The sequence below is a fragment of the Andrena cerasifolii genome, chromosome 1 (assembly GCF_050908995.1).
Source record: "Andrena cerasifolii isolate SP2316 chromosome 1, iyAndCera1_principal, whole genome shotgun sequence".
Lineage (NCBI taxonomy): Eukaryota > Metazoa > Arthropoda > Insecta > Hymenoptera > Andrenidae > Andrena > Andrena cerasifolii.
Window position 1 is genome coordinate 23,460,778 of NC_135118.1, and position 27,935 is coordinate 23,488,712.

At 42.0% G+C, this 27,935-nt stretch overlaps 1 protein-coding gene across 4 annotated transcripts; it reads left to right on the forward strand.

Moving 5' to 3' along the window:
- Window positions 1-8,668: 8,668 nt before the first annotated feature.
- Window positions 8,669-27,862, forward strand: Galk (N-acetylgalactosamine kinase). Of its 4 annotated transcripts, none has more exons than XM_076815461.1 (10): window positions 8,669-8,813; window positions 12,398-12,560; window positions 13,780-13,947; window positions 17,641-17,848; window positions 19,628-19,736; window positions 20,159-20,316; window positions 21,562-21,702; window positions 22,295-22,409; window positions 25,222-25,426; window positions 27,027-27,862. In XM_076815461.1, exons 2-10 carry the CDS (start codon window positions 12,400-12,402, stop codon window positions 27,190-27,192), a joined length of 1,431 nt encoding a protein of 476 aa, XP_076671576.1. In that variant the 5' UTR covers window positions 8,669-8,813; window positions 12,398-12,399; the 3' UTR covers window positions 27,193-27,862. The 4 variants fall into 4 exon arrangements, with proteins under 4 accessions (XP_076671576.1, XP_076671586.1, XP_076671595.1 ...); XM_076815471.1 differs by lacking the exons at window positions 8,669-8,813; window positions 27,027-27,862 and adding exons at window positions 10,155-10,377; window positions 25,499-25,725; XM_076815480.1 differs by lacking the exons at window positions 8,669-8,813; window positions 27,027-27,862 and adding exons at window positions 10,156-10,377; window positions 25,772-27,011.
- The last annotated feature ends 73 nt before the right edge of the window (window positions 27,863-27,935 follow it).

Sequence of the window (27,935 nt, forward strand, 5' to 3'; positions counted from 1 at the left end):
CCCTATACACCGCTCCGACACGAGATGCCATGTGACGCCATAAATTGCTAAATTAAAAAGCTGAAAGGATATACAAAACGGCACCGTTGCATGGTTTTTTACGTCTGCAGAATGGTTCCTTCGTTCCTGTACCTATTTACTTATTTACTTATTAACGAAGGTCCTAAGGTGTTACGCTCGAGTCCTTTAAGTGGGTAACAACTTCTACCTCCCATCTGTTGCGTTGTCTTTACCCCAAGAATTTTAGAAACCTCCGAAAGCGAATTTCCCACCTTTGAAAAACCTCCTCCACATAAGGGATGTGCTAAACTTTTGTAAAATATTTCATTCTTGCTCAAAGTAACAGCAGAATAAAACCCCAGAATCTCAATCTATACTGTTACAACACACTCCTATTGACATCTCTGTAAAGTAAATTTCACATTTCAATTCTGTAATTCCATTTCGAAAAGAGAGGAGTGAAACCACCAATGCTGCTACCAATGCGCCCGGAGCTGACCGAATTTTCCAGCCCCGTCACTCTTAATACCGGAAAACAGAAAAACATGAACAGAAACCACGAAACCGTGAAACGGCCAGCGTATATTTCAGCCATCGAAATCTCCCGTCGCGGGGGCGACGGCGACTGCGACGGCGACGTCTCGTAATCCAACGATCCCGGGGGGCCGTCACGTCTAACGAATCGGTCCGCGGGCATAAATTGAAATGCTAAAAGCGAAATTGGGTAGGAATTAGGAAAAACGCCGCGAAATGGGACGATGATTACGCGAGAAGAGTCGCAGAGGGGGTGGCGAACGAGCGAGCAAGCGAACGAGTTTGGGGGGGGGGGGAGGTGGTTGGGGAAGGAAAGAAGGGTCGAAAGGGCGGTCGACGGAGGTGGGCCCACTGGCGAAGTCGGAATTCTCTCTACTCTCTCGTCACGGGGTAGGGGGAGTGGAGAGAGCTGCGCTGGCCATCCAAGTCTATGGTGGAGCAACGGCTAGAACGAGGGTGAAGAAGAGGGTGAAAGGGAGGTGAAGTGGTGGGGCAGCGTGGATGCGTCTTAGCGAACGAAAGGGGAGGAAACGCGGGGAGGATAGGGGAATGGTTACGGGGGTTGCGATGGTGGAGGGTGCTCCGAGTGCCGCGTAAATAACTTCCATCTTCAAGGGTGCAACCACCCCTGTGGGAGGGGGTCAGTGACGGGGTGGACCTCGAACAGAAGGAAGAGAGAAAGAGAGAGAAAGGGAAAAAGTGGAAAAAGGAAGATCAACGAGGGCGAAGGGGGAGGATGGTGATTCCATTGGAAGAGGGAGACGTAAAATATTCTTAATGAGCAAAGACTTTCAAGTATTGACTCAAAATGGCGGCCGTCCTTTCAAGTCGGCTTGTTAAGCATTATTCTGCGCCCTGCCACCGCCACCGCCCACCCCTCCCCCTTCTTCCCCTGGCTTTGTGCGAACTCTCGTCCTCCCTTCGTCTTCCTCGTTCTTCGCGTGCACGGCTTGTTTAGCGCCCCAGTATCCTACGCGAGGACACCAATCCTCCCTCCCTTTGGCTGATGTGCAGTCGCAAACAAGGGTGTTCGAAGGAGGAGAACAAAAAAAATCGCAAAGGAAGAACGAGAGGCCGATGCCGATCTTTTCGAGGCATTTATTAGGTCGCGGGAGGCAAGGAAACGTCTCCACTCTCATTTTCGCCCTTGTCAAAAGGAACGAGTCACAATGGAGTGGTTCATTGTAAAAGAACAATGTCTCTTACAATATTTATAAGACTCGATGTCGCGACGCTAGACACATTGATCCAGCGATAATTCTTTAAGACTTTAAGCAGTAGCTGAAATTCTTGAATGGATGTTCGATGATCCTGGAGCGTTATATTCGTATTTAATGGGGCAAGACCATCGCTTTCGATGAATTTCAGTTTATTGCACACCGAATGTGAGAATGGTGCTGCAGCGATCTTATTCATTGATTACTGTGCGTAACCATAGAGATTGAGTAAATCATGTAAATGGAGGAAAATGAGTAATGTTGATACGAATCACGAGTAAAATGGAGCGAGTGTTCTCAATAAATACTCGGAATTATTTTCTTCGAAAATGGACCAATTTTGTTCTACACTTCCGACCGTATAGGAACAACTTTAACTCCCAATATGGTTCTTAATTTTGCTCATATCAAATTTTAGGAAATGCAAATACTATGATTGTCCATGAATAAGTATTTTAAAATTCACCCGAAATGTGGACCAAAAATTTAGAAGATTCGTCCAGGTTACAAGAGACGGGCCCTGGACTGAAAATTAATCCGAAGACAAAATATTACCCCATGGACCTCGACGAAAGGAAGTCCACTGAATGTTCCAAATTCTTTGAGATCCACACCCCTCGAAGGATGGCGGAGGCTATCGAGGCTTTTGCAAAAAGGCTTTCGTACGAATGGACCGAGGAGTGGATTATTTAAGGGAGAGGGCCAGAAACCTTGGGCGCGCAGCTCGGGGCTTGTTAGAACTTGGCTTTCGCTTTGAGCCTTCGTGCACCCGCTCGTCCTCCTCGCTAGGGACCGGAATAAGGGTTAAAAATGTATAAGATAAGATAGAGAGAGGCCGAGGTGGAAGTAAGAGGAAAAAGGGAGCCAATAGCTCCGGGGCGAGGGAGAGAGCGAAACGAAGGAGAACGGGAAACCGAGACAGAGCGAACTTTCATTATTGATCAAAGAAACTGAGTGTCGCTTCCCTCCCCAAAAGCTTGTTCTATTCAACCCGCCTTCGGCTTCCCATTAAAAATACCGGCGTCATCCGCTTTTTGCGACGTCGGCACGATCTCGCCACCCGATACCACGCTGTGTCCTCTCCTCTGTTCTCTCCTCTCCACGTTTATTTACTACCTCCTACAGCTTATACGGATACCTTGATTTTACTATCAATACCACCGAAAACTTCCAACCATTTAATGCTTTCAGGAAGCTAATTAAATTCTTCCGCTTCGCCCTAGCATGTTTGGTAACAGTGCCAAGGAGAATTCACATGAATATCAGCGAGGTGTGTTCAATTTTTTTATGCACTAGCTTAATGAGTATGTGATATTCTAGAAGAGATCTCAATGATGAACGAGGTTTTTTCCTACAACTATTACAATGCAATGGAGGCACAGTAATTAGATGCCACTAGGTTTTTCCTGTTGACGTTTTTACGAGTACCTTCACATAAAGAACTTAACTATCTTGGGATTCCTGGGACCGTACATTTGTTGAAAAATAATGCTCTTTATTTAGTTGCATTACTTTTTCTATGGGCAGAAAACGTGTTGCGAATTGTTTTGAATAAAGTGTTCGCAATATGCAGTAATGTAAATGCAATGTGTTCTGATGGAAAAGAATGAAGATTCACTTCTTAGATCGTCAACTTTTTTAAAAAACTTGTGTGATAGTAATATGTATAAGAATGCAATTACTTTAGAGAGAAAGGACACAATGTATACGACAAACTTTGACGATTTGATATGTTATTAGTGTACAATCGAGGTTAGCTTTTAATATTCATATAATATTCGACTTACCACCAACTCCTGTTCTTGCATCACCCAGGTATAAAAATTGATGGCGATCAATCGAAGACGGCTATATATAAATTTGTGAAGGAGAACCGACGACGGCTACATCTGAACACAAATAAAACATTAACTATATTTGTCGTTACTATAAGTTTCTTTTATTGAATACATGCATTTATTAGCAAGGAAGCGCATTTCAAACAGCGCACTCTACTGAGCAAGTGAGTAAGCTGCACGAAGTGCCTGACTATTTTATCAGAGATGTGTACCTCGTCTGTAACTTTACCGATTTAGAAATCCATGTGGTAAAGCATCGACGAAGTATAGGATCACAGACGAGGTATAAGATAGACCTATCGATCAATGCATTTTTCGGTCACCGGTTTGGGGGGTCCTAGCACCACAGACCAGGTATAGAATAGACCTTTCACTCTATTGTCTTCTGTGTCACTCGATTTTGGGGCTCTAGAGCCCCATTACCATTTCCGTGTCGCATCCAACGTTAACGGCTAAGCATGAAATAAGAGTGCAACGCTATAAGCGGTAGGAATGATCACAAGTTTCTTTGCGTTAAATGGCTTCTTTCAAACATTTTCTGTTTCCAACGCGCAGAATACGTTGATGTAAAAAAATTGGTAAATTTGTCGAAAAGCTACTTCCTCGCTGATTTCAGAGATGATTTCCTCAAGATAACAGAGATTTGTTCGTAAGCGTAAGCGTAGTTGTACAAAGCTTCTCCGTTGTATGGGTCTGTAGAGTTGCTGATTGATAAAGAAATGAAGAAATTTTTATTTGCCTTTTAAAAGTGGTGTATTAATTTCACATCGGGACACCCTGTATCTACTTTCTCACCGCTATTATAACTTTCATTCCTACCGCTTATAGCGTTGCACTCTTATTGCATGCTTAGCCGTTAACGTTGGATGCGATACCACAGACGAGGTATAGAATAGACCTATCACCTTATGGGACTTCGTGTCGCCACCCAATCTGTGTTACCGACCCATAATTTCAGGACTGAATTTAGCGACCTCTGTTCATGAACAGCGTCCAACTCAGCAACTACACTGAAATGTGTTGAAATGCTGAAAGGTGTGTGCGTACTTGTATACGTGTGACTTGTTTAGAGAGAGAGTTTGACATAAGAGGGTAGGCTTTTGTTACGGTATGCTTTGGCTCGGTTAGTCAACGACTCACGCGGATTTCTCTCCGAAAATCCATTTCGTGGATCAAGACACTATGGCGTTCAGAAATGGCATTTCTTCAAAGCCCGTGCAAGCTATAAATTGCAAGGTGACATTGTTTATTAGCACTTTGCGTACCCTTGCGAACCCTTTCACGTATCGTGCGCCGAAAAAAGTATTAAAAATTCACGCTGTTACTGATATTCCCACAAGTTTCTAATGCACTGTTTAATCATTCCAGTGAAGTAATAATAATTGGATTCCGTTTGCCCCTAATATTAGTTTACCGCCAACACTGAAATTTACAGTAAAATCTAATTTTAAAAGTCTCGCAGAAAGTTGCATGATGCATGAGTGTCTTGTGGTGCATGGATGCAACTGCAAATCGAGTTACTTTTGAAACCCGCATTGTGAAATAAAAGTTTGTCTAGCCCTGAGAAATTCATCGGTTCAGTGAAGTGTGTGCATGGCATAGTGCATATTATCTCGTGATTTCTCAATTCGTGCATCAATTTCATCGATTACTGGACCATGTGGGAGGCCTTTTAATTTAACAGGATTCCATTCAGATATACCCGTTACTTAGAAGACTTTTTCAGAAACTGAAGGATGTTTAAAAACAGAAAATGATTTTGTAATCGTGTGCAACGCGATTGTAGAGTCAGTGCCTGTGCCTGCCAAAAGTACTTCGCCGATGTTAGTAACTAAGGGGGAGAAACAAGTATCTCACTCATATTTCTCCAAATATTCCTGCAACTATTCACTTACACTAAGTTCAACTAAAACGTATTTATACATTATAAATAATACTACGTGATATGTATAAGCATTAACATTAATGTATCGAACGATTAAACATTGAGAATAAAAGAGAATTCAGTCGGCGCAGAAAATCATTTGCAAATCCAAGGCCAAATGTTACTAATTGCTTGATATCTCGAGTTCTATCGATTATAGTTAATAATAATTTATACTGGGCGGTTAGTGTAAATGTTGTTAACATTATTTGTCACAGCAATAGCCACTGGAATGGATAATTTAGCCGAAAATCCATTTTTGCCGAAGAATTCGCTGGATTTCGCAATTGTAACTAACCGTCGACCTTGTTTTGATCGGGGGACATCATTCCTCGAAGTCTACATAAGGAGCTCACAGATCTTCATGTACTCAGTCGTCGTCGGTCCTCCGGACTTGAAGGACTTCCGGGAACCCTGGAGCTGCCGAGCCACCTGGATCCACTGGACTTCCTGGGGACCTGGTTCTTCCTCCCCCTCCCCCCTGGAGCTGCCGAGCCACCTGGATCCACTGGACTTCCTGGGGACCTGGTTCTTCCTCCCCCTCCCCCCGGAGCTGCTGAACTTGCTGGGGACCTGGTCAGGATTTCAACCCTGGTTCTTCCGCCAGCCTCTCGCCCCTCTGGCCTGGGTTCGTTTATTCGCTTGGTGCTGATGAAATTTTGGGGTTCGGTAAGTCATTTAAAATTTTATTGTTTTGCGAATGTCAAATCTGATTTCTTCGGTCGTTTTCCATCATCTGTCCTATTTCCATGCATACTTTCGAGAATTTTGCGCGAGTCGTTCTATTTTGTGTATTTCTTCGATGGGTTTGCATGATTTATTTTATTTGATGCATTTCTTCGATGGGTTTAAATGATTTATTTCATTTTCGTGAATTTCTTCGATGGTTTTCTCTGATTCATTTCATCTCGTCGATGTCTTCGATGGTTTTCCCTGATTCATTTCATGTCTTCGATGGTTTTTCCTGATTTATTTCATCTCGTCGATGTCTTCGATGGTTTTCTCTGATTCATTTCATCTCGTCTATGTCTTCGATGGTTTTCCCTGATTCATATCATCTCGTCGATGTCTTCGATGGTTTTCCCTGATTCATTTCATCTCGTCTATGTCTTCGATGGTTTTTTGTGACTTCTGTCACTCTGTCATGCATCTCATCGATGGGTCTACATTCTCTGCTCTTTCCTTCAAGTACTTATCTCTGCGGTGGTTTTGCATGCTCGTGCGTGCTCTGCTGTTGGTCGAAATTATCTCGATCGTCTCCAACTCAATAAGCTTTTCCTTAATTTCTTTCCAGGCCGACCACACCGTTACTAACATATAGTAGTTGATTGTTTCAGCTTTTCAGGTTCACCGTTACTAGTGAAAAGTGATAGTGAAAAGTGATAGTGAAAAGTGATAGTGAAAAGTGATAGTGAAAAGTGATAGTGAAAAGTGATAGTGAAAAGTGATCGTGCAAAGTGACAGTGAAAGAAGACATCTAAGGTAGGCTAGGCTAATTTATTATAGTATGAAGTATTTAAGGTCCCATGTAAAATTGCCAAGCAGTCACTAAATCATTAACTTTGTTGTTTGTTTATTGGCTCCTCATCTGTGATGAGGAGGTTACCGCTGCTTCCGTTTGCGGAAGCAAGTGACTGAGCATGGAATCGGTATGGGTGGATCAGTTTCATCCCTTGGTGTTCTTGTCCAAAGGGAAAAGTTTCGGGCGTAGGGGGTGCACCTTTTGGTACACTGCCTGCGTAAGTCACCCGGTTCGATTACCCAATCTCCGTGTTGGACGGCTTGAGTCAGGTCAAGTGTTTGCTCCTGACGAGTCGCATCGGAGCAACAGGAATCGTCTGGGAGGCGCCGAGCGCTTTTCCCTTTCGACTTGGACAGCAGGGTGGTAGGAACTGCGCCGTCCAATACTTGTTTCATGCTTACCCTTCGCCTTTCCTTCTTTCCTGAATTTCTTTTAATCGAGTGATTGCTTGGCAGTTCCCTAGATTCTATATCTAAACCGAAGGGATCGATGGAACTTTGTTTCCATCCATCTCTTTGGTTTAGTAGGCTTCATGTACAGGGAGATCGATGGAACTTTGATTCCATCTATCTCTCTACGGGTCTCCAAGCGCAGCAACCTCCTCGCGGTGAGACCTGGTAATCGGTGAGAACCGAGCCGATGGCTGCGATTGTCAAATATTCTAGTCGTATATAAGAATTTCTTTAACTTGCAATACTATGTAACTTAAAATGTTGCTCGATTGTTCCTACCGAACCCCAGAACACGAATATAGTGTTAAGATGGAAGAATAAGTGCAAGTTGGAATATTTCAGCGAGATACTGGAACTGTTGAGTTTTTCACAATTTTTAAAGTCCTCTCTGCTTCAGCATTTTATTGAAATATACAAAGTTACAATTCCTTTGCGAGGTATTCCACGTTACATCATGAAAGCATGTCTTCCACAAATAATGTTGTTGTTTATATAAATTTGTATGTTAAATAAATTTGTTTTGCGTTAAATAAACCGGAATAGGACAGCAAGGTTAAAAGACGAATGTGATATCGTTTTATTTTCTTCCTCCGTTCTCTTCCGTTGAACGAAATATGTTCATAAGACGATTTTTAAATTGTTACTCTAACAGAAACATTTGTAAATCGCGGGCATTGACTCTCAAAACATAAACTAGTTTTACTCGTGCTTAATTCTAGTTCCTACCACGCGTAGCGTTGCAATCTGTTTTGAGACTTCACCGGTAACGTTGCATGCGACACTAAAATGGCAAGGGGGTCCTAGGACCCCCCTAAACCGGCGACACAAAAATACATTGCTTGATAGGTCTATTCTATACCTCGTCTGTGGTGATATTATCAACGAAAGGTTCTACAGGCGGTAAAGTAGACACCTGGAACAAACTAGGGACATTTCATTCCCATCGAATCAAGGTCTAGAAAGTTTAGTGTTCTTCGTCAACATTATTTTCCGACGGTTTTTCCTGTAAAGTGAAGATTTGGGTAATCATGTCTACCATCTGAATTTTATTTGACAAGAAGCAGATCCGATTTGGGAAGAACAGTTTCCAATTCTGAAACCAATTCGAATCGCCCGCCAAGCAAGATGCCATGTGTCACTAGCGACGCTATCAGCAACCCGCCGCACTACTTGTACGAACAACTCATTCTGATCGATAAGCCGCCTAATTCCGCGTCCTGAAAAAGCGCGTGGAAAAAAAACGTCACGTGCTGAATAAGGTCAACAGAGTGCGATAACGCGAGGAATCGCTGCTCCACGGACCAAAATCGCCGGCTGCACTGACAGGTACGTTCGTTTCGTTGCTTCAATTTACCGTACTGCTTGTATTACAAGTAATATCGCGAGGAGCCACGTTGTAGCATTCCTCTCTCGACTCGACGCCAGTCAGCGCGAAAAGCTGACGCGGCAATAGCCGACACTAGCTCGTTTACGGGCACGCGCAGTCGTGCCCGCTGTGTAAACATGACGCACGTACACACTTGCAGGTCCCTCGTTAAACACAATAACAAAGAATTTACTTGGTTGCTACTGGGTTGCTACAATATTACACAGTTTTTTAACGATTCCAAATGCCATGCTCGCGAATTCCCAATTTCTTTTACGACGCATTTTCCAAGACCCGACGTTCTGCATAGTGGTGCCCTTCGTAGGACGAGCGAAAACTACTATGAACCGCTTGCGTTTGAAAATTGGTACAACCGACACTAGGTAGCTACCAGCAAAGAAGAAAATATCGATCAATTCGATCGAAAAAAAATTAAAAATAATAAAAAAAAAACATAAAAGGAAATAGAAAAAGAAAGAAGAGAAAATAATTTCTTCCTTTATTTAATCTACGACTCTCAATTTTTTTATGTTGCTTCCTCATCATTTGCACTGTGTAAATCTAGCGCTGACTTAAAAAAATTGATAGTCGTAGATTAAATAAGGAAAAAATTAGTTTTTACTTTTTATCTCCTCTTATATTTTTTGCAGTCAGTTTTAATTTTTTTATTTTATACTTTTTAGTTATTTAAGTTATATAACTATATTTAAAAAAAAAAATAATAATAATAATAATAGTAATAATAATAATAAAAATAATAATATTAATAATAATAATAATGAAGTCGGTTAATGAAACAGATTTCTTATTTTTCGTGTGACTTCAAAACTACTTAACCGATTTTGATAATTTTTCTCCATGACCTAAGTTGATTGAAGGTAAACTAAATGCAATAAGTTTCACGAAAATCAGCTCAGTAGTTACGGAGAAATTCGCGGGCAAACATAATACATAAAAATATACATGCATGGTCAAAATTAGGTCAGCAGGTTCAGATAAGTAAATAAAGATTAACTAACAAAATGCCACCCCATTTGAACAATGTTACATACACACACATCGAACGTAGAACCTCTTTCTTTTCGAAGTCGGTTAAAAACGTGGAATACTATCTATATATATAAAATGGCAGTATTTCAAATTTACAATGCAAATTTCCGAGAGAAGTTCGCGAGTGTCTGTGGCCGGACTGATCGATCGGCGCGAGAGGCTTCGGTTTAATAACGTAAAACACCATATACCGCTCATTCTCACCGATTCGAAACGTAGATAGCTGCATGCCGCCGCGTTTGCATCAGTCGAAGAGGCACGAACGAAACCGACTCTCCTCGATCGCGCTCTTTAAATTTATCCTTCTTTTTTGCACGCGACGTGTCACTATCGATCGAATCTGTTGACGCTCGGACGGGTGTTCAGTGTTTCGAACGCTTGCGACTGGATCTTCTGTTAGCTTGGTCTTTGCTGCCTCCCCGTGTTCAATCAGGGAAACACAGAGGCAACCCTACGCAGGGCGGGACGATTCGGGTAATTTGATTTACTTATTTTTGTAAAATTGGATTCCTTGCTGAAGAGAGTCTTTTTATCGGTATTCAAAAATTGTAAACTTATTGTTTATTGTGGTTATTGTTCTTTGTTATCCCTAGTAGCAGTGTAATATTATATACTTTTGGAGCTGTAGCGTTTTATGTGATGGAATTAATTCCATGGATTCTATCTGTTCGAAAATTCTGGGAAATGATTAGATATTTTAATTCCCTGTTGCTAACCAGTTATTATGGCTGATAATTTGCATAAGCGATAACTAAAGCTTCGTGAATTGCCCACTCATCAACGCAGTTATTCGCAACGCATTATTGCTTTCAGCGGAGAGGAAACGGTCTTTAGATTGTTTTTAGCGTAGACAATATTTGCGCGTGTTCAAGTGTTGTGTTTGTAAAGCAGCAAACGCATTACAACTGTTCGTATTGATAAGCGTCGGGAGGAAGTGCTTGCTTGTATGACGTTATGTGTGCAGCAGCGTTCTCGGAACCGCTTATCAATAGATAAAGAAAAATAACTCGGTGTCTACCTGTAAGTTATTCAACTTTCGACATTCAGTCTTGAAATCGATTAAACGGACATATAAATTGTTTAAATTTTGCGAATCACTTTGCAATAGAATCCTTCGAACTAGTCTCAAAATATATTCTTTAGCTAAAGAGCAACAAACATTTCAGAAACACGATATAAATACATGATTACAAAAATGCAGAGAGTCGTTTTTTTTAACTCTTGCATTTTATCGCTCTTCCACGCGGAAATTGGAAACCATTTAAATTGTTACTCGTCCATAAAAATAATACCGTGTCCAATAATCCACCGAGTTCGATATAACAGCGATGCAGTAGCCAGTATTCTCCGGTCGCCGGCACTGTTTCCCTCAATGGTTAATTGTCGCTAAGGGGACACTGAACAGCCACTTCTCAGCACGTCCCGAACATTTTATTTATATCAATCCACACGTCGCAGAATATTTTATTGTAATAATAATACTGTAACCTACTGTTAGGAATTAATAAAACACCCCATGCTCAAGGAAAGCTTTTGGGGTTACGTACCCCTGGCAGGTTAGGAAATAGGGTCATTTTTATGATTAATTTTTTTTTATATAAAGAGACGTCATATTTAAAAAATCAAGATATACACCTTGTTGCGTATAAATTTAGCTGTATTCTCCTGCAAAATAAATCTGATAACTTAAGAAAAGGTGCCAGAGCAGCCCCTTCTCCCAAGGCCCAAAATATCTCAGAGATTAGTGGGCCAATTTGAATGATTGACTTGTCGAGATCTATATTCGATTAGTGTCTTGTTTTTTTTTTTATTATCAAAAGAAGATGAAAACATGGGTCGAAAATCACATACTTGGCTTATAATTGATTTTGGAATACCAAATTTCTTTTAGAAGACAATACAGCTGAATTTATACACAGCAAGGTGTATATCTTGATTTTTAAATATGACGTTTCTTTATATAATAAAAAAAATCCTAAAACCTACACTATTTTTCAACCTGGCAAGGGTATGTAACCCCCCAAAAAAGAAACGTACCGTTCCGTTTCATTCACAATGCCCATAGATTTCTCTCGATTTCCCCAGTATCTCGCAGACTTTTCCCTCGACCAGTAGAATTGCGTATCGTGTCTCGATGAAAGCCTCTAACCGTTCGGGGCGGTTCGAGCGACGCAATCGGCCCGCTATCTTCTCCGACGCAGTAATTGCATTAATGGCGTTGACCTCGTTCGCGATTTTCATCATTCGCGAGGCGTCATTGCTCGCCACGGGATCCGTCCCGATAGCCAGTCGATTTTCGGGAAAAATCGAATCGCTGGAAAATTCAATTCTCGGCCACAAACGCGAAGCCTGCCCAAAGGCTTCACAACCTTTCAGTGGCGTCGATACGTTCGCCGACCAAGAAGATAAAATTTTCGCGTGGCAACAGAGCCCTTTGTGAAAGGACCACAGGGTGTTCCACGTTTATCGAATCCTTTCCACGAATCTGTTTCAGGCATGTCGCGCAACGCGAATGGAATGTGCGACGCGGAATCGGAGGACCGTGTTCCCATTTTACAACCAGGTGAGAAGATCCTGGGGCGGTTCAACACCCTGGCTACTCACTTCACGTCGAAATACGATGTCGAGCCTTCGTTCTTCGTCAAAGTCCCGGGAAGGTATGCTCATCGTCAAATGTTTAAGAGGAGAAGCCACTTTGGACGAATAAAAATCATAGGTTTCTTTAATAATTTTTTTCTTTTAAATAATGAACTCTAGTAGCTCTAGCACCGCCGATTTATTGAAAAAATTGTGTTTTAATCTTCGAAAGGTGTATAACTAATGCCATTAATCGGATTTTCTATTGAGTTCATTATATATAAGAAAAAAATTGCTAAACAAAATCTATGATTTTCATGCGCCCAAAGTAGCACCTCCCCTTAAGGGGGTATACCCGTTTGAACCCTCGAAAAATGTGTACATTTTGTGGATTTTTTTACAAGTCAACGGCTGGATGAAGATTTCCCGTTTTTTTACTATCTTTACATAGTATTATGAACTACTTAAAAAAAAAGTTTCAGTTAAAAAATCATTGTTTCTTGGAAGTTATGCATACATATCCGAAAGTCTCTCGATTTTAGACGGCTAAACGGTGGGCCTGAAAACAGCTGTATGTCGTGTCTAAAATAAAAAACAATAAAATCTTCTTATAAAGTATGTCAATAACTGTCGTCCAACTGGGCCGATTTTGAATTTTTTTAAAAATAAAGAAATGGTGAGAGATCAAAGGTAAACTTACATTTTTCTAAAAGAAAAGGCCACTTTTTTTCTTTATAAATAATAAACGGGGAATCGGAATAAAAAAGCTCTCGTTGGACGATGTAGAATCCTCTTACGATCCTGCATGCAAAATTGCAAGTGAAATGGTTGAACGTAGCGCGAGATTTTAGGCCCACCGTTTAGCCGTCTAAAATCGAGAGACTTTCGGATATGTATGCATAACTTCCGAGAAACAATAGTTATTTAACTGAAACTTTTTCTTTAAGTAGTTCATAATACTATGTAAAGATAGTAAAAAAACGGGAAATCTTCATCCAGCCGTTGACTTGTAAAAAAATCCCCAAAATGTACACATTTTCCGAGGGTTCAAACGGGTATACCCCCTTAAGAATTCTCGCTCGTAATTCTAATGCACCATTTCCTTCTGCGTAATTTGATGAAGGAGTTCGTATTTACTGCTACGTTATGTTTGCGTATTAATGATGTTTTCGATGCATTTCCCCTGATGTGGTGGATAGTTTGTTTACGAGGAACTGCAGTTTCTTTTGTGTTCAGCCGTTGATGAATCCAATTCCTTTACGTGTAATAATGCGCTTGTTTTGCTGGCCCGTTCCACAGAGTTAATTTAATTGGCGAGCACATCGATTATTGCGGATATGCCGTTTGCCCGATGGCCATCGAACAAGATATCCTCGTTGCCGTGGCGCTCTCGACGAGCAACGATATTCGTCTCACCAATCTAGACCCGAAGTACAAGGACTTCCGATGCAGTTTCGAGAATGTCAGGTGAGTAAACAAATTGAAAGAAAATTCTTTAGCTATGCCTTTTAAAAATGAAGGAATTCTCGAAAGTATTTTACCATTTTTACGAAATTAACAATGTCATTAACCATTCCACTTTATCGGAAATATTCAACGCATCGAGAACGCTGCGCTGTTTTAAAAGAGTCAGCAGCTTTGTGGAGTTCCCCTTAACCCTAAACTTATGCTCCGGCTGATCTCAACGCGCCGCAAACTTAACCCCGTACTACAATTTGTTTACGTCTTACTCGCTGAGCGATATATCCCGAGTTTCAATTAGCAAGAACAAATTTAATTCGCCTCGAGCTTTCAAGGGTCTAACTTAAGTGGAGTGTCGACGCTCCGCTTCCGGAAACACGATCCGGGGTCGGGCTGTAAATTTACCGCACTTTTCCCTGGTGCTTTCACTTGCGGTGGCGAACCTTAATAGTACACGCTAAAAAAAAAGGCCCTTCACTAGCCGAATACGTGGAAAACTACCAAAGCAAAGCTCGCAAATAAAAGAAAAGAATAATCGCAAAAAGTTTCACCCCCAAATCCCGCATCCACAATTTTTTACACCTCCTGCACCCTTACGCGAGTTGAAAATTCGCGTGAAATAACAATGGACTAGCGCGTGGTTGAAATTCAAATAAAAAATACTCCCGTTCGAATGGATGGAAAATTCAGACGACTGAAAACATTCGTTTCGACCGCGCGGCGCGGTATAAGCCGAAAAGTAATACAAAATTCCGTACAGAACATCGGAATGTAATTTCGCCGCGAGAAATTTCTGCGGTGCATTTCTCGCGGCCGGGGGACGGAGGGACAGAAATAAACGCCGCTCGGCCTGACGTGAAACTAATTTGCCGGAAAAGCACCTCGGGCGCTTCCTGGACGCCGTTCGCCGTCCGATTAAGAGGCCGCGATGAAATGAAAGGCGGAACGATAATGCCAGGCCGCGTTATTTCATTAGTCGACCCCCCGGTGTTTAGCGGTCGCGTCAATTGTAAATGGTGCTCTCGGGCGTATTTACAATCATAAAATTGCCCGTTCACGTCTAAGCATGATTGTCGGCTATTCTTGGCAATAAATATTTCATTGCTGCTAATGCTTTTGGAGCAGAAAATGGGCAAAGGCTAAAACTTTATCATGAATTCGGTGGTGGGATTTTTTAGGGCATTTTTCAATTAGGCGCCTTTCGGAATCTTAATATATAAAGCAGAAAATTTCTATATGTTTGTGTGTTTATCTGTTGATTAAAAACTAATTCAGATGAATGTGACCATCTTCACAAAAAAATAATTTTTTTTATATAAAATCAGAATTTAAATTTCGGGAGAAGCCGAATAGTAAAGTTAGTATTTAATATACTGCGGGAGGCAGGGGATCAAAAATCGACAAAATTACCCTTAAGTTATTTAAGGACGGTCCCCAAATACAAAGTCTCTTAAGTCTAGTAAGACAATAGAGTAAGATAGGTGTCTTCCGAAATATTCACATGTGTTTATAGCGCTTCTTATCTTGTTTACATTAGCCCTATAAATTGTTCCATCTTTCTGGCATAAAATAAGAAAAATTTGTGTGAAAGCTATCTTTTGGGACAAGTAAGTACCCAAGGCGGTTATTTTTAACACATATTATGTAAATTATGTAGAATATTTATGCCCGGTGTACAGCTTGCGCATCATCGATCGCTTTCCAGGAAACGTATTTTAATTTGCAAATGGTTGTAAACGACCCAGCGTGTGTTTACGTCTGCATAAGGTGAATGTCCCAACTTCTGCTGATTTAAGAGATAACTCGTCATAAAGAAGGTGTACAAAATTTGTTTGCGATGAAAATTTGCAGAGTAATTGATTAATTCTTTAATAATAAATCAACCAATCCAAAAACTATTTAAGAAAGATATTTCAAGATTGTTAACTATTAGTAATTTGTAATCTATACTATTATATAAAGAGAGAGTCGATTTTTATGTTCGCGCAAAGCTCAAGACCTATTGAACTGATCTTCCTCAAATTTTAACACGTTATTCCAGGATACTCTAGGGCGAACATAGGCTACGTAGCATGTCTCAAAAACACGTTATTAACATGGAACGAAGAAACGCCTGGTATGTGTTCCGCTGGAGGGAAAATAAATCTCCCAGATTTGGAGAGAATGTTGAAAATCTTTTTCGAAATGTTATGAAGAAATTCAGCTTTTTTCAAAATACTTAATTTCCTTAAAAGATATTAATTCTAATAAACACGAATCAATCACGCTAAAATCTCGGGCGAAGCCGACACGGGGGACGCTAGTTAAATATATAATGCTCTAAATGTTCGTATTTCTGATGAAAGATAGCGATGTATGTATTAGAATTATTTCATTGCAACTATAGTACAAACATAACGCATATAATAATAAGAAAAATACGAAATGATCAGAAATGGGGACATGAGCAGGAATTGGGACATTCACCTTATAACCCGAGAGAAAATATTCGAGGAAAATAACAAACTGCGGCCGGACAACAGCTGCAGGGTCTGTTACTTATTGCGTAAGAATTGCTGGGAGTTACTTGCAGCTGGTATTCCTTATCGAGCGTGAAAATGCAGTCGCTAGAAGAATCGAGCCGCTTGTAATTCACCAGCCAGCTCGATATTCTTAAAACTTATTCCCAACCCTCCAGTGTAGCAGCACTCTTCTACGGTTTCTCGAGCAGCCAAGAGCTTTCTCCATCGCTCAAATCCGCTTTTTCTCTTACGATAGTTAAGGATGATTGAAACAAGAAACCAGCTAAACTCGACAACTTCGTTACATTCTTTACCATTTCATTGGCATCGATTATTACCCACCTCTTAGCTACGATTAAAGATTAAAATCCTATTAAAAGGGATTACCAAAGTTGCCTGTAAAACGTGATTTCACGGGCAACGTTCTCCTAGAATTAATCTCTGTCCTCGTTTCGATGCGCCCTGAACTCGGCGACGTCAAATTCGAATTTAATAAAGCTCACAGACGTTGCGGAACTTGCCGCACTCTGTCTGATTAATCTTTTTCCCAACGACTAACTAGAAGGCGCAACTTTTGCGTATAATAACCACGGCTTCTCCGCGGTGGAACAGAGAGAAAGGGCTGGCCGTAACGTAAATGGAAAGGGCATAATGCTAGGAGCCAGTGTGATTCGCCCATCTTTGCGCAGCACGCTTCAATGTGCTTTATAACATCTCTCGGGTTTTACGCGGCGAACATATTCGCGGGAATCCCGAAGTTTACGGGCGTTGTTGTAAAAGGTGCTATTCCTTACCGTGGGAATGGAAAAGTAAGTACCTACATGCGGAAGCATTACTGCAGCAACATTATATAATACAGCTTCTGCTATTTTACCTGGCCTCTATTAATTAATGTTTAAATCTGCCAAGAAATTTGTGTTCCTCAAGCTATTTGTAATATGTATCTTTCAGAATCGCATTGAAGAGGGTGGTTTCTGAAACTTAGGTACATGCAATCGCTATTTGAAATCATCCTCTTTTCCAAAAAAAAATTCTGCGAAATAACTATATTACACGGTGTGGCATATTGGATCTAACGAGTAGACAGACATTGTCGTAGATTTTTAAAAACACTGCGCGCAATTAAAAGCGAGTTACAAATAGTCGCGGGGGTTGCTCGCGCCGCTGAAAGGGAAATGAATTTGACATTTTCCCACAGTGTTTGCATCGAGGATGCCAGCAGCGGCCTAGAGTGGTACAAATATTTCCTCTGCGGCGTGAAAGGAGCCCTCGAAGTGGTCCCTGAGGAGAGCGTGCCCTCGGGAATCCTGGCTGCAGTTTGGGGTAACATTCCTCCTAATTCAGGGCTCTCGAGCTCGAGCGCACTCGTCTCTGCCGCGGCCCTCCTCACTGTACACGCTGGTCAGGTGAGTATCCGTTTACCCATAGCTCGTAATCACTGTTCTACCTCCTAACACTTGAAAACAGTCAAGCTGCCCGTATCTGAAAACACATTATCAAATATTTCGTTGAGATTTCGCATTGGGGGATGCAGTCTAACCCTTTGCACCCCAGGCAACTTTCTAAGGCACACCAAAGTTTAAATTCACGTTACATGCTGATATTATTGAACCCTGTAAGGGTGGAAGAATTTGTGATTTACGGATTCAAGTAAATTATTGATTTAAAAGATCCTTAGATAATTGACGAGGGTGCAAGTCAGAGTGCAAAGGATTGATGTACTCAAAGCTAGTGGCCAGGTAGAAAGTTAGCTTGAGGAAGAAATTTTGGACGGTGGAGTCGTCAGAATGGAGTTCGTTAAGTTTATTTTAAGCAGCGACGAGCGAAATGTTGGAGATTAATTTTCCTGTCTGCTACCGAGTTTAAGATTCGCCAATCTTCAAGTGTTTGTGCACGAGCAAATCTGTTTACCCGTTTTAAGCTCCGTGCTTTCCAATGAAAATTGAATATTAGTTACTATTTTAGGTCAAGTACCCGCTAATGTGTTTGCACTTGATTTCGCTCTCGATGGGCGCGGGAAAACATGCAATTTTCCTTAGCAGAAAATAATATTCGCTAATTGTAATTACCTATTCAAGTGGCCTGCAATCCAAGGTAATTACGTAATAACAGCAGCTAATGAACGATAGCATCGCAACCTCCATCCTCCCCATTATGCCCCTCCTTATCTCCCACCCTCCAATTCGTCCTCTAAAGTCAGTTTAACAAATTCATCAAAAATTTCTCAGTTCTCCCTCAACCGATTAATTCCACTTTCAGCGACAAACAATTTTCCACCGTTGAGACAAACATCGAGAAATAAATAACTTTGGGCTAGCAAAGGTAGACGATCTGTTTAAGTTAGCCCTGGAAAGAATTGCTTTCACGAAAGTTTTATGCGGTGCGAGGGTAAGAGGAGGGTGGAAATAATTCATCTCGTTACATTACTCGCGGGGGTAATTTAAGCTGTCTTCGAAACTCGTCTAATAGAATCTCGTTTTCTCTGTAAAATCATTTGTGATATTACCTTAGGCTTTCACTCTCTCGACGGCGATGCCCCTTTCACCGCAGAAAAACATTTATCGTCTGTTGTTTCCGTGATTAAAAGGGTCGCCCGTCGAACGGAGCCGACTCTATCCACCCAGCAATCTAGCTGGAACTTCTTGTGTCACTCAGGAAGACATTTCCGCAGCGGATGTTGGAAAAGTCGAGGGTGCCATTAGCTGCGGAAGCTACTTGATTGATCCCTTGTTCCAGCGCCGGCAGAGAAAACGCGAACGCTAACGAAAATTACACCCTATCTAACCTAATAGAAATCCCTTCGAGACGCAGACTTTCGTGCTTTGCAATTCCCCGCAAACATTGGGCCAACTATTGCCCGTTCCCTGATCGTTGCCACTTTCGTGTGCGCGGGGTGTTATTTAAAGGCGAGAACAAATTTAATTAGCGAACTGCACAACTTTTCGTCGTACCGGGAAGTTTGCTTACCGAGTTAAAAACATTCGCAACCTGTATTGCCAGCTCCGCTTGGGGTTGGCGTTTTTAACGGGAGAAAAGCATTTACTTTTCTTTAATCGATGCTGCGGCTATGAGCGAGTCTCTGCTGTTGGCCAAGGGAAAACATAAACAGAATAATAAAGCGGGCTTCTGAAAACAGAAGTTTAATTGCGGTCGATTTTCCAACAACAGTTTGTCTCATGTTACAGCACCAATTGTCGAAACGCGAATTGGCTACCATCAGCGCTGGCGCTGAAAGGTACATTGGCACTCAGGGGGGTGGAATGGATCAGGCGATCGCGTTCCTCGGCAAAGCTGGTAATTGTTTGGTTTTCTTTACTTACGTGCGCAGGGTGTCTTAGAAATAAATGAGCAAACTCTGGGAGCTTGTTCTACTTAGCAGTTAATGAAAGAAGGAGATAATAAGCTTAAAAAAATTGTGACTCGAAGGGGTAGTGTTTTTATATACGTACAGTTATATGATTTTTCATATTGATGTTATGTAGAGTATAGAATAGGTTCTGCAGCTGTCTTACGACTGTTCCTCGCCTTTTATACAGTGTTTTACATTATGTTCCCCTCGTGTACAATTACATTACACAATAGTCACCTTATAGTAGTAATAAACTTCCAAAGTTTGACTACTTCTTCCTAAAACACCACGCATCAAATTGCCCGACATTTGGCATATTTTCAAGCCCTCTACACACCTGTGCTGACGCTTGTTAATGTCTATGAAGGTTCCGCGATGCTAATCGAGTTCAACCCCTTGCGCTCCACGGACGTCACGCTACCGGAAACCGCGGTGTTCGTGATAGCGCATAGCCAGGCCTGTCACAACAAAGCCTCCACAGCAGATTTCAATTTGAGGGTCGCGGAGTGTCGACTGGCTGCACAGGTGACGTACCAATTTCCCACGATTGAAAATTCGTATGTTCTTGAAAGCTTTACCAATTTTCGCGGTGAATACAAGCTGATTTCTAGGAAATAATTAAGACCAGGGGTACTTTAATCCATTGGGGGCCTTCGTGTAAGAAATATGATCTCCCAAGGGAACATGGGTGTTCCCCTTCGTTTTCTAAAGTGGATGACATATAAGTTTCTGTATACTACAATAGTTAGTTTAAACGGACACGAAGTTTGTTTATATTCTGCTTAGTTTAGGGAATACGATGGAAGATACGGGTACACAATAGTAGAACTTTGAAACGAAGATAATGATGCTGTTGAAAGTTTCCCTGACACATCGCGGCCAAATTGGTACACGGCCAAGTTTCTCCGAGAATCGTATGAAATTACAACTTATAATTGGAACGACAGTGTTACTGAAGAATTGGTTAGCCAGCAAAGTTTCGCGACGGTTTTCGAGTGAGATAAACTCGAAGGCGTGAGGATAATGTAAAAACTACAGGCTCCTCGCGCCACTGTCAGTTAGCTAGAACTAATTAGCTCAAGATGAATCCCCTGCTCGATAATAAAGTTGCGCGAATTACTTGAAACAGGGCGGTGAATGAGCGTGGCACAGCGATCAATGGAAATTTAATAGTAGAACGTAATTGTGAACGATTATTTTTACATAAGATGCGAAATAAACGTTAGCATCGGGGGAATGAAACTGTGAACGGTGGTAGTCAGGCTCGAAGACTTCGCCGTTTGATTTGTTCTTCTGTTTTGAGCTCAATGAGCCATTCGACGAATCGTTCGAGTATGAAGTTCCAAAGGGCCTGATGGGATTGCTTTTCGATTAAGTTTTACGGTTGCTGCGCGACTGACTTTGATCGATGTGACTCGGCGAAGGTCCTTCCTCTGTCTCCAACAACGTCCGAGTATCAAAACAATTCAAACAATCTGTTTTCATGCAAATTGGCGAAGGGGTGCTTACGGGCGAGTGGAAGTCAATTTTTGAAACGCTCAGTAAATTCCTTCGCTACCCTGCTACTAAATATTTGGGAAACTTTACCAACCCTCATTCATTAACTTCATTTACAAAATAGAGGGGAAAAAGGATATTGCAGGAAATGTACACAAAGTGAAAATACAAAAGGAAATATAAGCTGCCTATGGTCGATCTCTAGAATCGAACAAACGATTCACAAATTAGCAAGCTCCATTCGTTCAGCAGAGTTGGTTCGCTCGTTCACAGGTAATAGCAAAGAAATGTGACCATGATTGGGAACACGTGCAGAGATTAATCCAAGTCCAGGAAAGCCTCGGCCTCAGCCTGGACGAAATGGTCTCTGTAGTGACCAAGGACCTTCACGAAGAACCGTACACCCTGGACGAGGTATGCACCTGACACAACATTAACAATAATAATATCGAAATCCTTCTTCGACGTTGCGCGAGCCACTGAGAAAACCACCCCCTTGTTCAACGGCCAGAAAAAAATGCCACAGTAAATGGAGTGAATTAGTGTCAACGAGCCTTATTAAATTAAAGTCTCTTTTACCCACTTTACCTGCCACACGCTCCCCACTTTCAATGAGAAACATCAAGAGAGCAACCAGTGAATAAAGAGGTCGCGCTCCTCAATGGTGACATTTACTTTAATATCGTGGACAAAGGAGAAAGAAGAAAGTGTCGCGACGAAACTCGAGCAAATGTTTCTTTATGTGGAGCAGATCAATTGCTCCTGTTTTTCTCGCGCTGGCTCTTTTAGCTCTCTATAAAAGCAGTTATATCGCGAGTCCCTCCACTCACGGCTATCGAGAGCCATTCTTCCACAGAACGGCCGGATCCAATTCCCTCTAAATGCTTTCTAAATTTCCACCGAGCACCTTGCCCGGTTCCCACCGAACCGTCACGCAGCCACGATCCCAGCAATAACATCGTCGCAGAGGGTCCATTATTGGCAGCCGTACACATTATTCTTCCAGATCAGCGAGAACCTTGGCACGACGAACCAGAGGCTCAGAGAGGTGTCGCTCCTCGGGGCGTTCAGCGACTCGCAGAAGTTCAAGCTGAAGCAGCGCGCCCTGCACGTGTACCAAGGTAACGAGATCCTGAAGGCAAAGGATCCATCATACGGTGTATAGGAAATGTCCAGGGGAGGGCAGAATTACGCGGTAGCCATTTCTCCTTCTTTCCGCTCAGCGTATTCTCGTATTTATCAATTTGAACAAACTCCCCGCGAAGCGCGAAGTTTCGCCCGGTAAACAAGGATTATTTATGCGGCCATTTTTCCCGGCAACATTCCGCTCAATTTCAGCCGCGTTTTCCCAGGAATAATTCATGTATGCTAATGCCGGTGATACTTACGCGAGAGGTAATTTAAAGGGCCATTTGAATAATACAAAAAGCTTGTACGAGACTTATTTGTAATCAAGAACTTGGGGGCACCTTTGTTATTCGTGGAGTCGAAGGAACGGGGGCAACGATGACGCTCTGAGCCTTGCAGAGATTGAATGAATAAACGCGGACCTACTCGAGGGACGTGTAAAGTGATGTACTCTCCATATTTCTTTCAAACCCCTTGGTCCAGCGTCCGAAACATGTTTACTTTGACGCGTGAAGGATTTTAGGAGTTCGTCATATGTGTCTATATAGCTCTGCCACCAAGAGTACATGTTTAATTACATTTAAAAATTTGGCAAAATTTTATGCATTTTCACACTTGTAGTAAATCACTTAACCCTCCGTAGTCACACCGTCTTTTAATCACAATCGGTCGCATGGGCTTCACTGCACCCCCGCGTCATTTTTGAGTAACCATTTTCGCATTTCTTAATCTTTTAACCTTCGACTGATAATTGTAGTAGTAAATAGGATTATTTTTTGCCTTTCGGCCCCAAAATGGGGTTACATGTGTTATGTGTGTAAGTGTCTCTGGGACTGTTAATTGAAGATTGTGCTTTCGTTTTGATTTCTTCCTTCATCTTGTTCTTCTTTTCTTCTCCTTTTTTCCAGAACCATACACATCCACTCCGCTCCTTGTTCTTCTCCCTTTAGTATCCCTCTGATCATTGAATTTTCTCTTTTCAGTTCCTTACAGTCTTGTAGCATGTGACCCAGTGTCTCCCTAGCCCCATAACATAGTCTGCATACTGTCTCTTTTTCTTCCTTCCAGTACTTGATTCCCCGCTCTTCGTTCCCACATCTGAACCTTGCGATCATGCTTTGAACTCTGCCTCTGTAATTTCGGTCTAGGTACTTTGCTCTCTGGTTATCCCTAATTTCTGTGTAATGTGTGTTAACTGATAATTGTACATTCGTAATACTCACATAATCATGCTCCAATAGTATTTTTCTAGTAATGTAAATTCTGATATGTTGAAATTTGTATTTGAAGAAATAGTTGTGGATAAAAGCGATTATTGTTTGTCAAAATTCACAAAAATTTTATATATTATTATTAAGGTCTAGAAATTTACAGAAATATTGGCAAAGACATATCCCAGGGTGTGATACACCCCGTGTGACCACGAAGGGTTAAAACGAATGTGAAAATATTAATTTCTATATTATGTAACAAAATGTTACAGAAACCTGCCAATGTACCCCAGGCTTACGGTATCTCTGCAAGGCATCGTTCAGTATCGTCGTGTTTAATAAGAAAGTTGCCTAACCCACGAACCTGTTCCTGAGAAACAACGTCGCTTATCAATCACCAGCGCGCATTCTTCCACGAAGCAATAAATTTTCGCAGCACCCTATCGATTGGGATGGCTATTCGTTCCCACCGTCTTGCGTTCCTCTCAATCCGTAGAATCTATTGCCCTGGAAGCGCAACGGAAACCACGGAGAAGGCCCTTCGACGCTCCCGTTTAATTTTCCCCCTCCGAAAGAGTCTTTCAACGATCAACCCTAGATCTTATTAGTCGCGTATAAATCCCTTTCGAAGATCAACGAAGTGTGCAATAACGAGGCGCCATGGAAACGAAAATGCGACACCGAGCGCGAAAATTAACGTCACCGTACGGTTCGTTAAAATTTCCAAGAAAATTCCGTGACATTTCTTCCTTTGCACTACCCGACTCGTTATATTGTTACGCTTGTATGAATAATATAAGGGTTCCTTGTTAAGCTACTTAAAACGATTGAATTTCATGCATTTAACATCAACGTGGAAGCAACGCAGCCGCTATATTTTCCTAAACGATCCGTGCACGCGAGGATAGTACAGGGTGAACCATGTATGCAGAACACTTCGATCATTTTCTTTCGAGATAAGGAACACGAGATTTTCCCTGGATAATTTGATGCATAGATCAATTCTTATAGCTTTACAAAAGTAGCATTTAAAACACGTTGTGTCACAGAAGTGAATCTCTAGAAGTTAAAAGATTCTTCATGAAAGTAACTGCAGGCGTTCGAAAGGGGCGATCCAGTCGCCCTAAAATTCGAAAAGAGTATCGCATAAAAAAAGTGTGCCACAATCTCACATCCAAACTCCTCCAAACCTAGTTATCCGAAATGGTGAAAACTTTAACTCTTCAGGCACAAGCACGTCACGTACATAACACAACAAACTACCTATGTTCTTTGCAAACACAGTACATAAACTATTTCTCCCACTACTACTAAACCAGTTCTATTTCTTACTGCAACACGAAACTCAAGAAAGACAGTCAATTTCCACTCAAAAAGCACACTCTTCCTAAATAGTTCATCGCTTCACCAGAAAATCGACCACGAAGTTCGAATCGCTTGTCGCACCCTGTGGGATGCTCGGAAATGCCCGCCCGATTATAAATGCATGCGTAAATCCTGTGTGTGCCCCTTTGCGAGGGATTGTCGCGAATATCGCGATTATTAAATTTCAATCGATTAAACTATTAAACGGTGGTGTGGTTGCGCGTTCCAGAGGCGGGCAGAGTGGTGGCGTTTCGTCGTACGAGCGAGGAGAACGCTCTAACGGAGAAGGAGAGGGTCCGACATCTGGGCAGCCTGATGTCGAAGAGCCATGCGAGCTTGCACAAGCTGTACGAGTGCAGCCATCCCAGTGTCGATGCGCTGGTTGGCAAAGCTATGACCTGTGGTTCACTGGGGGCAAGGCTCACGGGGGCTGGGTAAGTGCAACTTGGATAGGGAGACATGTGACCTGGAGGAGCCGTAAATTAAATTTAAACACGAATGGATAGGACGCGTCTCGCGCTCAGGTCTTGTAGCCCTTGTACTGGACGATCAAAGGGAGCCGGGCAAAAGAATGGAGCTGATGTGAAAATCGAATTTTTATGGAAACACTGAGCAGGGTGATGGGTCCATCTTACTCGTCTGTCGGAGTGATAATTTATTGGGAAGTTCCTCGTTCAGCAATTTGCTTCCCCGATGCTCGTATACGTGTAACCGCGTGATGATATAATTGTCGTGCCAATTCCACCGCGGTATTGATTATTACTGCGGTTACCAATTAGGAACAGGTGCAGGGAATTACTATCGTGAAGAAGATATCTGAAACTTTTCTTATATCGCTAGAGAGACGTCGTGATTCTTAAGATGGAAGAGAAAAGACGGTGGTAAGGAGAACAGATCGCTGCAATGGGGTCGTCGGTTTTGATCAACTCGTGTTTAAGGAATCTAGGACGTGAATAAAGAGATATGTGTCTGCGTTTGCGTCGTTAAGGGGTATCCTCGAAGGTATTCGATATTGAGAAATTTGTAAAAAGAGAAGGCTTTTTTATTATAATATATTAAGTAACGAAGCTGCTATCTTGCCCCTTAATCTACTTAGTTCCTAGTTTCATAGAAAAAGAAAGATGGCTGGAATTGATCACCTCGCCACTTTAATCACTTCCTGTGAACGAGCAATATAACGAATCCTGGATTTCTTTAATTAAGCTTAGAATATTTCTCTGAACAAATTTCGCATGGACTTTTCGATCACTCCTAACCCAGAGTCAACTCGATAACGTCCATTAACCTCCAAATTATACGCGTGTCGTCGAGTGTGTTACGCATCTCGGGAACCCCGCCAGTTACGAACTTGCTTTACAACTTCGAGTCCCACTCTCGACAACCGCCATTTTACCAATGGAAATGGGAGTGTAAAATAGCACGATCGAATAGAAGAAACCAAAAGCGGAAACGAGCTCGGGAGGACGGCTTAATCGTTTTACGATGCGAACGGAATGAATTTTATCGCCTCGGGTGGCGGCCACGAAGATACCTCGGACGACTTTCAAACTAGATTCCCTCTTCAGCGTGATTCAATCAACTGGTACTATTTCCTCCACCTTCTCACCTACTCAGAAACTGCGTCCAGTTTAGGAAGATATTCGAAAAAATTATTCCCACCCTCCAGTGTCGAGCAGACGGCTGTATCAAATCGATCCATGGGTGTGTTTCGATAGCCGGCTGACCATGTCGGAGATTACTTTTACGGCGTGAGCGCACGCGATCCAGGCGTCTATTGCTCTTAAACATTCAGGTTCCCTGAGAAATATTCAAATATGTAAATTATTTAACCGAACCGACTTGAATTCTCCTTGAAACGAAATGATTGAGGACATCGTAATCTAGTTATGGCTTCTTTCGATTTCTCCTTTCAATTCACTTACACCAGGATCTGGTTCACGTGGAATCGATTATGTTAAGTGGCCTAGGTATACCGTGCCATATTCATCTGAAAGGAACGTGGAAGATGCACCCGCGCAATTTTCTTTTCCGCAGGTGGGGCGGTTGTATCGTGGCCATCACAACGAAAGACAAGGTTTGCCAATTTGTGGACGCGTTGAAGAAGGAGCTCGGACGATGCGGGATAAAAGGAGGATTCAAGCTCGACGATCTGGTCTTTCCGACGGAACCGAACCAGGGTGCCGCAATTTATACGACCTAGTTTTTGCACCGGGTACCCCTTTTCCCCGACCTTATCTCGCGGTTCATAAATCGCTGAATGGACAGCCAGATATGTGTTTATCGGGCACTTCTGCTATCGCTAATTATTCGGGTGGAACAGTATCGCGAATGCGCGCATATGGTTGAACGCTTGTGGAAAATGAATCTTGCCAGACGTACCTAGCGCAAAGTCTGAGAAGAGGCTGAAGCACGAGTTTAATTGTCGCGACCGTTTCGTACTTTGTACAGGGTGATTTAAATAAGGAGATCGAAGAATTTGGAGGGGCAGCACGTTTAGGAAAATGAGCAAGGAATTGGTCGATTAATGTGAGTTTATGAACTTTGCAATTTTCTATTGCATTTAGCAAAGCGCATGTGTGGGAGTGGTTTTGTTTGATTGTAAATGGGCATTTTTTGTTTATACTTTCGGGAATGCTATACGGGCATGGGTTCTTCGATTCTTCAAGTCACACTCTGTACGAGGTAAGTAAGAAAATTCTGATTAATTTATCGGTACTTTCTGTGCAGTCTATTTTATACAGGCAATGCTCGCTTATTATTAGTTAGCGTAATAGATAATGTAATCCAAGTCTGTACGATTAGACACATTATGATATTTTATTTTATAACTTTATAAAGAGTAATCTACAATATACAAATGCACCGTCAAATATTTCAAGTTTCCTTAATCCTCAAACGCGATGGTTCCCAACTTGTGGGTTGGCTATTTTTGGGGGGATCGCC

What these genes read in the sequence shown, in the direction of transcription:
- Galk (XM_076815461.1), top strand. Translation starts at nt 12,400, where the DNA reads ATGTCGCGCAACGCGAATGGAATGTGCGACGCGGAATCGGAGGACCGT. An exon ending in CGCGTTCCTCGGCAAAGCTG is followed by an intron (nt 19,737 to 20,158) that starts GTAATTGTTTGG and finishes ATGTCTATGAAG; the next exon opens with GTTCCGCGATGCTAATCGAG. An exon ending in AACCGTACACCCTGGACGAG is followed by an intron (nt 21,703 to 22,294) that starts GTATGCACCTGA and finishes TTATTCTTCCAG; the next exon opens with ATCAGCGAGAACCTTGGCAC.